The 13,016-nt window shown below is 35.2% G+C and overlaps 1 protein-coding gene across 2 annotated transcripts in view; it reads right to left on the reverse strand.

Annotated features, from left to right (window-relative positions):
* Positions 1 to 13,016, reverse strand: part of MARCHF6 (membrane associated ring-CH-type finger 6) — a 42,128-nt gene that overhangs the window by 13,625 nt on the left and 15,487 nt on the right. For both annotated transcript variants that reach the window (XM_064705513.1, XM_064705512.1), the window contains exons 7-16: positions 11,853 to 12,045; positions 11,497 to 11,558; positions 9,547 to 9,579; positions 8,437 to 8,488; positions 5,692 to 5,750; positions 5,007 to 5,087; positions 3,764 to 3,832; positions 3,573 to 3,647; positions 2,617 to 2,751; positions 1,942 to 2,061 (exon numbers count right to left, since the gene is read on the reverse strand). In XM_064705513.1, coding sequence (XP_064561583.1) covers positions 1,942 to 2,061; positions 2,617 to 2,751; positions 3,573 to 3,647; positions 3,764 to 3,832; positions 5,007 to 5,087; positions 5,692 to 5,750; positions 8,437 to 8,488; positions 9,547 to 9,579; positions 11,497 to 11,558; positions 11,853 to 12,045 — 879 coding nt within the window. The remainder of the gene's footprint in view (positions 1 to 1,941; positions 2,062 to 2,616; positions 2,752 to 3,572; positions 3,648 to 3,763; positions 3,833 to 5,006; positions 5,088 to 5,691; positions 5,751 to 8,436; positions 8,489 to 9,546; positions 9,580 to 11,496; positions 11,559 to 11,852; positions 12,046 to 13,016) is intronic.

Consider the following 13,016-nt stretch of genomic DNA (forward strand, 5'->3'; position numbering starts at 1 on the left):
TCCCCTCTTCAGCTGAAGGGGAAGGCAAAACAGAAGGCAGGCAGGACTGAGATAATGGCAATTTAATAGAGAAAGCACCAAGTAAGCAATCAAAACAGTAAGAATTCACTCTCTACTTCCCATCAGCAGACAGACAATCAACAATTTCCTGGGAAGTCAGGAAGGCAAACACCATAACCATGAACATCTCCTCCCAACCTCCTTTCTCACAGCTTTTACTGCTGAGCATGATGTCATATCCCTTTGGTCAGTTCAGGTCAGCTGTTCCAGGAATACCCTCCTTCCAGCCTGCAGCTTATTCACTGGAGGTGAGGGAGCAGGGCAGAGGAGCAAAGAAAATGCCTGGGTGCTGAGCAAGCACTGTGCAGCCATAGCCAACAGGCCTGTGTTAGCTACACTGTTTCAGCTGCCCATTCAGGTGCAGAAGGACATCTGAAGACACTATGAAGAAAATCAAATCCATCCTAGGCAGACCAGTTGACTACAATGCCCTTGCCAAATAGGACTGCAGCTGAATAAGCACCAGAATAAGCCTGCTGACAGCTAGAGCAACGTCAGAGTTCTTTCTTCCCCTTTCCCCAACACCCAGATTGCTTATTTTGTATTCCTCTCTTTTCTAAGTGGCTGACTTCTTAAGCAACTTGCTGAAGCGTCAAAAGACCTTTCAGTTCCTATTTCTTCACATTTCAAATTGACTGAAAGACCAAAATTCAGTAGGGGACATCAAGTGCCTGAAGACAATGCCCTTTTATGATTCCTGTTTCCTTAAGGAACCCGATGAAAAATTAAGCACATTTTAAACACATTCTTACAATTTATATAAATGAAATAGACTAAAGGTGTGAAAAAAAGAGTTGTGTTTAACTAGGTCAAAAAGAAAAAATCCCCTTCTTCCCTTCATACACAAGGCATTTCTTTAAAATACAGAAAGATAAACAGAGCTTGAAAGGTGTGATTTATTCATTGAAATGGTAAATGATTACCATTCTGGATCCCATATTTTAGCATGAAGCTAGTGAAAATTCTGAATTAATTAGCTGAGCAAGTCAAAAGGTGAAGTTCAAGTAACTGCCTGTTCAACACTTATGTATGACAACATAAGTGAAATCATGAGCAACCAGTAGATCTTGGCTTGTATTTGGGCCACCTGATGCACCATGAAATTTCAGGCAACTGAAGAATTACCATTATCTAAGGACAGATTGCTCAGAAAGGTGGAAAGGTCAACTCCACTCATACTGAAGGGCTCTCTAACAAACCAGGATCTCTCTGAGCTTTCACTGCTTAAAGCAGCTCAGGTGTAACAACACAGTACATCAAACAACGCTCCTGGTGTGTCAGCTTACACAGTTCATGTAACATTTATGTCAAAGACAGTCTGTGACCCTTCCTTCGCTGCGTGCTCAGCAGTGCTCAGCAAACCTCAGACAAACAACTCAAGGGAAAAAACTCTCAAAGTTTTCACTATCTTACACTGATAATCTGGAAACAGCCACCACTGGCTACAGCAGCAGAATCCAATCCAGAATCTGTCCAGAAAATTACTCCCTCTGCTGCACTACTTTGGCTGAACTGGACACACAATATTTACTGCAGTAACTGAGGGCATCATGAAAGTTACGTGATTTACAACCACCATTATAACAAACACTTGTTTTCTGAATATACAAACATTTTCTGGGACTTTGCATAAGATACTTGGTTTAGAAGAGAGATCTGAAGTACAACCAACTCTCCTCAAACCCCTGCTCTGAGCAGACCCAGATACATCAGGCTGTTCAGAACCTTATCTTGTTGAGTTTCAGTATTGAAAGATGCAGATTCTGCAGGCAACCTGCTCCAGTACCACTTCACTTCCATGGTGAAAATGTTCTTCTTTATATACACAGTACATATGAAGCTTTATTTCCAAATAAAGAAATCTTTTTGAGAAGTCCTTACCACTGATAAGATAAACCTCCTGAGATGTCTATAGATGGGCAAGTGAATCATTTCCTGCACAGGATTGAAGTCTGGATCATTCAAATTCCTGAGAAACCATAAGACACCAGGTCTCAATACCTGGAGTAGGAAATAAAATAAATATGAGGACAATATAATCTTTGTATTTATTTTTCATTTTGAACAACACTGCTGCAGAAAATAAGCTTTACCATAATAGGGATATTGGTTGAACAAGATTCACCAAAATTGCACAGAAATAGAACAAAAAGTATTATCACAGGGAACTAGAGAACCAATAATCAAATATGAGCTTAATTTTCAAGTACTGATTGATCTTAAGCAACTAAAACATACACAGGGAACTAGAGAACCAATAATCAAATATGAGCTTAATTTTCAAGTACTGACTGATCTTAAGCAACTAAAACATATTTGGATTAATTTGAAGGCAACATTCAGATTTAACAGCTAAACAAAAATCTGTAAGTAAAATGTACTCAAAATCATGATTTTTCCACTGCAGTAAGTACCAGCATGGCCCTTTTTACATAAAACTGAATCCAATAGACACACAAAAAATGGTAGCAGCAATACCCACACATGAAAGATTTAACAGTTCTGTATGAAAGCCTCTAACTGTGTTACATACCAATCTTGTTCTTACAGACTCACCTCTCTTAGCAAAAGGATGAAGGATGCAAAATAGAAAACGTAAACCATTCCAACCAACCAATGCAGAAACATTGTGGTGCCTGGGGCAGACTGAAAGCTCAATTCTCTGTCTTTCAGAGTGGCATCAAACATCTCCTAGAAGAAGGTAAGTAGTAAACAAATTTGAATAAAGTTTGGCAAACATCCACACGTACTCATTTTGTTTACCCTAGTTAAATATATATACTAAGCATAATTTAAATGTTTGCTTTAACACATAAATACACAATTTATAGAAAAAAGGGATTATTTATGATAAGAACAGCAAATAAAGATCAATACCTGATCAATTTATTTCTTCTGAAAGAAGAAATATGTCAACTCAATCACTAATAGACTCTAGATAAGTTATAAATCAATTCAAACAAAGTGACACTATGATGGAAGCAAATAATTCCTAAGTAAAATTCTATTTCTACCAAGGTTGGAAAAAACTAATTTTGTCAATTTCAGATTTATCACTCAGTATTTTTCACGACAGAAAAACTGTCCTCAATTCCAAACAATTGCAGCAAAGATCTTTTTCGAAACAGAAAGAGACTGGACAACTTAAAATACAAAGTCATTACCATTCCACATAAGATGGCTACATAAAGAGGTTTATTCAGAGCACAAGTTTGCCTATAAGTAAGCTCATTATCACAGTGGTCTTGTAACAGCACTAAAAAGGATTAGGATCTTGTGATTTTGGTAATAGCATGTTAATTTGTATTTAGTAACATAAAAACCCCCAAAATTAGCATTAGGCAGTACCTAAAAACCCCTAGAAATTTCCCTCTGGAAATGCTGTTGATGAAAACAGAAGAGTGCTGTCAAACTCACATTAACAGCTCTCTTCTCATCAGAACTTTTTTTTTTTTCTGCTTCAAATATAAACAGCTACAAAAGATTTTATCATTATTTGTTTCTGTTCTTACCAAGGAGCATATATCCAACCACCAGCCACAGATGAGAGGAAACACACCAATTTCAACCACCACTAACAAGGAAACCTTTAGGAAAAGACAGAAAATAACATCTCACTAGTTTAACAAAAATTGCTAAGAAAATGATAATGTCAGCTTAAAATGAGAGGGTTTTTTTTCTGCACACAAAAAATTAGGATTACCTTGACAACAATATAGCAAACTCCTAGTAAACGACGTGATCGCTGAAACTTAACAAGAGCTGCCAAACCCTGAATAGCTTTGTCAAGAAAATAGCACTGGAAAACATTTTGTAACAGTCTAATATCAAACACTATATTATGCTGATTTTAGCAATAGGAAATTCTATAAAAGAGAAAAATCAAATAGTAAGTATGTGTATTATCAGGATTCTATTTCCAAAACTGGCTGTGACTCCAGTAGTCATGATCTGGTGTGCTGAGTAACATCCCTAAACATGCATCTAGAGTAAATAAATATCAATTAATAATAGGACCTTTCTTAAATTAAACAACCAACAGTTTTCTCGAGAAATAAATAGTTGTCTCTGAAAACATCTGCTACAAATAAGTAAATTTAAAAACTGAAGACCTACTTTAAATAGTAGTTTTCCCTCCACTGCCGTGTAAATCAAATTCTCACCTTTTTCAAGAAAAGCTGGATGCAATTGCACTTTGGGAGTTTGTTTTGGGGTGTTTTTTCAGGAGGCAAAACCTACATGCTAATCTACTAATGCTTTACACATGCACTGCACATCAGTATACTGATGTGGAAAGTCAATGTTAACTTCATTTACTTTTGCACAGAAAGCTGGTAACAAGTGTATATTCTTTCAAATTGAAGCTGATGTAAAAAACCATGCAGCTTGAATGCAGCTTTCTTACTTGTGACCAAATAAATCCTTCCAGCTTCCAGTACTTTATTTTCTACAACTAAGAGAAAGTAGTTTTCTCTGAGAAAGTAATAATGGGAAAGAAATTCTTGCTGCAAACTCTCAGTAGTTCAGAGACATAAAAAAGAAACTAAAATAATTCTTATTCAAAAATCTGGCAGGATCAAAAATATTTGAATAAATTTCCCATCATACTTCCTTTTATAATCTCTCTGCTGGAACTACAGCTCACAGCAGAAGCCTACAGATAGTGAGGAAAAAATGATTCTACACTCTTCTCAGACAGACTTTCAAGCAAGCATAAAAGCCCTTGATTGTGTTGTTAAGCATGTGACAGTATTTGAAAGCAGGCAGTCACACTGACAACTTCTGAATCTCCAAGAGAACAGATCTTTCCTTCCAATTTCACCAAAAGAGCAGAGAAAAATGGTGAGTTAAGTGCACCTGCATCATGTCTGCACCTCAACAAAGCATAGTCAGAAAAAATTATTGACACATAAATCTGAACCGGGTAACTACTAACAAAAGGATACATGACAAACAATTAGAGTCACTGCTAGAAGAACATATCCCACTATAGTTGTAATCAGGCCTTCAAAGTGAGATGCTTGGACCTGGAGCAAAGAGGAAAACAGGTGAAAGTTTATCAGTCTCTTAGAAGATTACATCTCCTTTTTATGTAACTAAGATAAATTCCAAATTTCAACTCTTCAAGAAGAATGCCAATTTTCTCTAGTTTTTACATATTTTAATAATCTACTATCATTGTATCTTCATCAAGAATAGATAATGTTTACATTTACATTACAACTACTTTCTTCAAATTCAAAACAACCTCAATATATGACACAAAAAGTGCCACCTTACACTGTTTCATTCATCCCCTAGTTTCCCCATCTCAGTATCATCCACTATGAAACTTAGTAAACAAGTATAAAATGTACACAAGGAACAAGAGGTTGTTAAAAAACCCTGAAGACACACACAGTTTTTACAAATAGTAAAAACTTCACTTGAGATGTAAGTAATGGAGGATGTGGAAAAGAGTGGGACAACATTTTCAATCATATATTCAAAAAGGTTGAAGAACTAGTAAGAAGACATACTCAAAGTTACTTTTGCAACCACAAATAGAAATGGAAAGATGCTACAAAAATATTGTGATTGAATAAACAGTGGCAGTTTATTTTTCATTTGAAATTATAAAACAGTACTCACATATTCCTCAAAGCCCAGGCCAACAATGGAGAAGTGACCAATGTGGTATGGACAAAATGCTGCATAATGTAAGCAGAAAGGAGATAAAAAAGGCCATGAAAACTGGTAAATGGACCCTTATTTGCAGGATGAATATTGTAACATGGTCTTATTCTACCTCTTGTAAATTTCATTAAAAAAATACAAAAAATTAATTTCTGTGCAAATATTTGCAAGTGTTAGATTCCTATAATTTTACAAGCACTGAAAATCAGATCAGAATTTGCACTTAAGGACTAAAACAATATAAAACTACACAGAATAAGAGGACAGTCTTTTCCTTCTTACTTCACATTGCACTCTGTAAATTAATTCCATTTCTCAGAGTTATGTACTAGGCTGGCATCTGTCTCAGACTCCTGAAGGAACCTAGGCTGTATATTCATTTTTTCCCGTGCACTATAAGACTTCAGTAGCCATTTTACAGCCTGGTGAGATGGGACCTGCTTTAGCAAGGCTTCAGTTTCAGTGCTTTAATTCCTAAGAATACTTAAAATATTATCAAAAATGCAGGCCCTGCAGAAATTTGCAGAGAGAAGACGAGGGGGAGAAAGATGACATCCAGTGAAGGGATGAGGAGCAACTGAGAAGTCTTTTACTTGGAACTAATGTACTGAAAACTATTCATTATTCCTGAGAACTCACTCCTGACCATTCTGAGGTTTCAGGGGAAATGCATTAGAAAACACAGCACTTCCCCATTTTTAGAAACCTGCATATTTGCAACAAAATCAATTTTTTAGTTACTTTATCTCACTCTGTTGTCTTCCAATCAAGTTATGAAGGACTACAGAATTCAACATCAATTTTTTATAGAAGTGGAGTGTGTCAGTATAAAGTGAAGGGGCTGGCAAGCTTCTATTATCACCTATATTGTCTTCACTACATCATGGTAGCCCACCCTGGGAACTACTACAGACCAAACATCCCCTCAAATGAAAAGTGTGATGATTTTCTCCCTCCTCATTTTGGTATGACCAACATAAAAAAAATTTCCAACTTCAAAACCCAAGAAGCAAACAAACAAACCAACAAAAAAAAATACAGGTAAAGATTTAGCAGGACTCATATTACCCTAATCAATGATAAGAAAAGTTTTAATTTATGTCTCTTTTAGGAAAATCAGCAGTTATTGGGAAAAGCAAACATGTAAAAGATAAAGGGAGGAGGACTTGAACTCTCCCTGTCCAGTAAGAACAAGAGAAAGAAAAGTGAAATGAAAAAGATCACACTCACAACTCTACAGGTATCAGACTAATAACTTAAAAGTTGCATTTTTGACATTTTATGAGAATATAGTGCACAGTTTGTCATGTTTTGAAAATAACATTATTTAAAACATTTTCTAATGGATTCCTTAAAAAAAAAGCACAAAGCAGTACAAACTCCTCTGTGAGTACTAGACTAAGCTATAGAAAATATTAATTAAGTTGAAATGAATTAATTTGTCCAAGGAGAATTTCTGGACCACTAATTAAGATTACAAATGCTTTCCTTCTGTTTTATCAAGTACCTCCTGTGACATCTGAACTCACAAGTACTATAATTACAAATTACTAAAGATTTGGCAGTTGCAAATTAAGCAGTATTACTTAATGGGAAAGATACTAAAAATAGGGTTGAGAGGCACATATTAAATTCCCAGACCTCCTGCTTACTTAGGAAAGTCATTCTCTTCTCTATTTGGGAGTTTCCCCTTGGCAAAGCCGCTACTGAAAATGTTTCTATACAACAGCCTCATTAAGCATTCTTATTACTTCCTTATTATTGAATTTTAATCTATGGTTTAGAAATTCCATGGTTATTATCTACTTAGTAAAAAAGCCTATGTATTATAGCAGCTAAAAAAATCCAATTAACTTCTGATAACTATGTATTAAAATAGAATAATTGCCAGAAAGAAATAATTCAAGTATTTTCCACCTCTTATTTTAGAACAGTTACAGTTTCTCATGAATTAAACATACAATGTACTTATGTTTATTTGCTTTTGATTTGCTGTTTTGTTTCAGTATCTAGGTGCTCAAATTACTGGTTCAGTGTCATGAGCTTTACTTTGTCTGTAAAAACTTATCTACAGTACAACCTCAGCTTTTCAACCTCAAACCCTTCTGCCAAGAAAGACCACTGAAAACACACCAAAGCAACATAACAAAATTGTTTTCTAAACTGGTCATTCAGAGCAAGTGAAACTTTGTGGTATTTTTGTCTGGTATTTTTTGAAGTGTATAACATGCTTCATTTGTCACTAAAATGCTACATTCTTGCATATCTCCCTCCCTTTCAGTCTGAGCTCCAAGAATAGATCCTTAATGGAAAAATTTGTATAACTATCCAGTAAGAATTATGAAGAGAAAAAAAGAAGTCTTAGCTATTCCTCAAAGCACTGCATTTCCTCGCTAATTTAATTCCCTGAGATTCCTCCTTTAATTTTAATTCTAATAATATTAGAAATAAATACTTTCTGTGTTTTAGTTGACATGGTTAAGATTCTGCTAGGTTTTCTATTTGAAATCTATTCACTTAAAGAAATTAAAATGACAAAACTAGAAAATAATAAATATTTGTTATCCATATTGCCAGTTCATTTTTGGTTCTGTTTTTAGAGGCCACATCTTCATTTTCCTCGAACAGCCTTAAAATAGACCTGCACTACCAATTCACAAAGAAGGATCATTTTAAAACCTAAGAGCAAACAGTACTTACCAAAGACAAGTATGAACAGGGTATTTAAAGACACCACCCAAAAGACATGTTCCTGTAAGGAGTACAGGGGAAGAGGAAGGAAGATGACAAGAAAATAGAACATAAATGTCAGTCTTTTAAATAAGTGACTTGACTTTTGTATCTCAACTTCTTATTTCAACAATCTATTATCACCAGAACTTGCACATCTCATGTTAGAGCCAGGAAGTTTGTGCTCTAACATGCAGCTCAGTCACATCCATGAACATTTATCTAGATAAGTGCACTTATTCTTGCTTACATTTTGTAAAAGTAGGCTTTTATTTTAAAGTCTATACAAATAGTTCCACCTTTAAAAAGAATTACATGAAATGGGTGTGGATACCTTTTTTATAAATGAGATATGTTCATCTGAATCTTTAACAAATAGTCTTTGCCACAACAAATGCATCAACAAAACTGACAGCTCTGATTCTAGAAATGACAGCACAACTCCATTTTTTAATATTATTTTTAGCTAAGATGTGACCTCAGCCACAAGTACACTGGATTTTTACTACTTTTGATATTAATATTGAAGGCAAATGACTAATAACATAATTGTAAACCTAAGGCATCACATTTAAATAAGAGACATTAATGACCTTTGAGGTATTTTTCAAACTGAATGATTCTAAGAGTATTTTGAAAACAGAGTCAACTGAAGAGCTTAGATTTTAAAATCTAGTCTACACTAGATGTAGTGGTGTTATGGTGGCACTAGGACAAAAAAATATATTTGAATGAGAACTGCATTTTAATTACAACAAAGATCAAAACATAAGGTTAGAATACATATGTATTTTCAGTGTGTGCTTTTTAAAAGGTCTAGTTTTTATTTTCAGTGGAGTAAGTGATCCAAAGGTTTCTATGTCTTTTAAGAAATTCACTTTTATGCCACACACACACCACTAATTTGTGAAACTCCTAAAATCCTAGTTTGCTTGAACATGACATCATTAAAAATGTCTTTTAAGAAATATATATATGATATGAAAATAAGGACTTTAAATACAATCATATATAATAAAAAATACAGATACTTAAAAAAATCCTTCTGTAGAAATTCTTTAAAAGCAAGACTGCACTTACTAAGAAAACCAGAGATCCATCAAGTCCAAGCATCTGTGAAGATAAGAAAGTTATTTTTACTTATCAGAAAAACTAACCTGAATCTGAAGTAAGCCTCTTTCATATTAACCTTTATTGTCCAATGCAATCAAGAGTTTTTTAATGGCTCAACCAACAGCATTGGCACGTAAATTCTTACCAATAAAGAGAGAAACTAAGTTCTCATTCAACACAGAAAACTCAGGTGCTCAAAGGCAGTGATATACATGCCATATACATATCTGAATACACATGTATCTATATGTGTTTGGTCAAACCAATCACAGAATCAATTTATAAGCTGTTTCTCTCCATGACTTTGAAGACTTTGACAAAGATATTGTATTTAAAAAATATTGTAGTGATTGAATGGCTATTTAAGTACATGTTTAATCAACTCAATATTTAAATACAAGAGCAAATTTTTGTTTCATCCTACTTGTAAAATATCAGTTTACGCTGCACTGAGAGAAGTTAGTATTTTACCCTCGGTGTGTAAAAGCAACTACTAACAGGGTAATTTGCTACACTCTATGCTATTAACTTTTGAACAGAACTGTTTTACAGCTAGGGAAGATGGGAAACAAATTCTTCATCACTCAGCACAGCTGTTATGGGAAGCATCCACAGAGCAGTCAAAAATAAAGCAGCCATCACAATAAAAAAAAAACTCCTTTTCCCCCACTTTGAGTGTATCTTACTATTTCAATTGAGACAATCCTAATCCACAATTACCACTGTAAAGTTCCATGTTCAAGGCTCTTTTGTACGATGACTTTGCACTAAGTTCCAAGATATGACTTGCACATATTTTACAAATCAAACTAAGACGCAAAAATGTTTGAAAATTCAGAAAACTTGCATGGTATTTTTATATTATAATAAAAGAGGCTACCCACATTTCAATACTAAATGTCAACTACACATCTATTGCCTATGTCAGCACATAACATTGGAAGTGATTATGAGAGTATGCTGAAACTGACTTCTATATTCAGGGAAAAGGAACAAAATATCATCAGTTAGGAATATATCAGCACTTTCCAGCAAATAAATTGGGTTCAGAAATACAGCACTTCCATCCTGAAATAAACAAGAGAATGGTTCAGGAACCTGAATTTATGTCCATCCTTTTTTATGAAATATCTTTCAAAACACACTAAGAAGCTTTCAGTAGATACAAAACAAATATCAAGATGTGCCACTCATGATGAAAACTGTATTTCTGCTATCCTGCAATCAAGGCAACAACTATACCACAGCCTAGTAGTGATGCTGATAAATCACATGAAGCTGCTGCACCTACCTTCAGGCAGATTTTGCATGTGGTGAGCTTAGAACTCAAGATGTTAGCTACCTCTAGACCAGCTACAAAAAACCTAATTTTCAAGTCTCTACTCCATGATTACAATGTACATGCATGTCATGCTCCAGTTATGGAATTTGTGATCCATAAACAACACAGAAACATGTTACATTAAAATGCTCCATCATTTTCAGAGAAACACATTCCATTTCTCTTTTCTTTAGTCTAATGCTTTCACGAACACAAAAATGAAACATTAAACTACATCTAATGCAACATCTTTGCCCTCCTAATCTCGCCCAGTGTCCTCAAAGCAAGCTGCAAGTCAGTTCGACACCTCACCAAGTGGAAGACTTCAGAAAAGACTACTAAAACATGTTTTATGCTGCTAGTATATACTTATAAGCAGCTCTTATACTTAACATTGAAAAAATGCTTTCTTTAATGGTTAAGAAGTAACATAATAACACTTTGTTTATAATGTAACAACTTTTCTAGGTCACTAAAGGCTCTTACAAAAGCATTATTTCCAAATCTATCCCAGATGCACTTTAACAGAGCAATACTGCAAATAATTTCAAGTATGAGCCTGAATTATTAAATTCAAGAAAACCATTCTTACTCACTCGCTCCCAAGTAAGTTCTTCTGCTGCTCGATCCCATTCCAATGCATTCCAGTTCATGTCATCTGAAGAGACAATGGCCATTTTTAGCTGTTAGATCACTCAAAACAAGATGTAACCACTCTATGTTATGTTCTAAATGAACAAAAAGACTTTAGTACAAAATATCCATCTTGTAACTGCTGACAGCTTTTCAGCAAGCAGATACTTTAGCACTCAAAATGCATGAAAATTGCAGAAGCAAGATAAATAAGCTGAAGTGGGAACTTACACAGCTTCCTTCAATTACAACAGCTCGGCATTCAATTAATTTATATTTAATAAGAACTAGAACATTAATGTTTTGAGTCACCTGTTACCTTGTGCTCCATTGTTTGCATCTGCTGCATCTTCTACTACAGCATCCTCTTCATCTTCATTATCTTCTTCCTCTTCATCTACTTGTTCCTCTTGAATTTCAGGGTTCTCACCTACAACTACATTCTCAGCAGCTGGGTTAGCAGGCTGATCAAGCACAGCATTATCAACACCTCCATTTACAGCAGCCTGAGCCTGCAGAAACAGGATTTAGTACTTGGTTAAACTGATAGAGCACTCTTCATGCTTTTATCCTGTATATGTATGAAACTGAACAGTATTTAAAACAGCCAGTAATATATTTTCTAGATAAGAACTGCAGTTGGGACCACTAAACCTCTAAAAACAGGAAAAGAAACATTCAGATAACTTCACAGAGTAGCTGAGGTAGGAAAGGGCCTCTAGAGATCATCCAGCCAATCTGACTACTCAAAGCAGGGTCAGCTATGGCAGGGTCAGTGCTGTTTCCACTTGGCTTTTGAGCCACCTTTTCCTGAAGTGGAAACTTTATGACCTCTCTAAGCAACCTCTTCCAGTAGGTGATCACAGTAGTGGTATATTTAAAAAAAGGCAAAACCCACCTTTTTTTTAAATCTAAATGAAATTTCCTGCATTTTAATTTAAGCCTACTGCCCACCTTTTTTTTTAATCTAAATGAACTTTCCTGCATTTTAATTTAAGCCTACTGCCCTGGCTCTGTCTTCTTCATAGTCCTCCATGAGGCATTCATACAGACTGGTAAGGTCCACCCTGAGCATTCTCATTTTCAAACAAAATAATTCCAGTTCTCTTAGCCTCTCATCACATCAGACATTCCAGTCCTTTAATCATTTCTGTTGGTGCTTCACTGCACTCACCCCAGTCTGTCCATGCCTCTTTTGTACCGGGGGACCCTAAAATTGGATACAGCACTCCAGATGTGGTTTCACCAGTGCTTAATAGAAGGGAACTCCCTCATGGAAACTATCATTATATGAGGAAGATGATAGTTTAAGGCCAACTCAAGTCAGTCACCAAGATGAGATTCTCTGTCTTTTAAAAACTAACATTTACTAAAACGAAAACAACATTTTGAATTCTTTTTTCCCTATGCGTGATTGCTTATATGATCACTTCTTCACCCAAGAGGCTCCTGAAAGCACTGAAGGAGTGCATGTGGGTGTGTG

This window comes from Zonotrichia leucophrys, chromosome 2, assembly GCF_028769735.1.
Source record: "Zonotrichia leucophrys gambelii isolate GWCS_2022_RI chromosome 2, RI_Zleu_2.0, whole genome shotgun sequence".
Lineage (NCBI taxonomy): Eukaryota > Metazoa > Chordata > Aves > Passeriformes > Passerellidae > Zonotrichia > Zonotrichia leucophrys.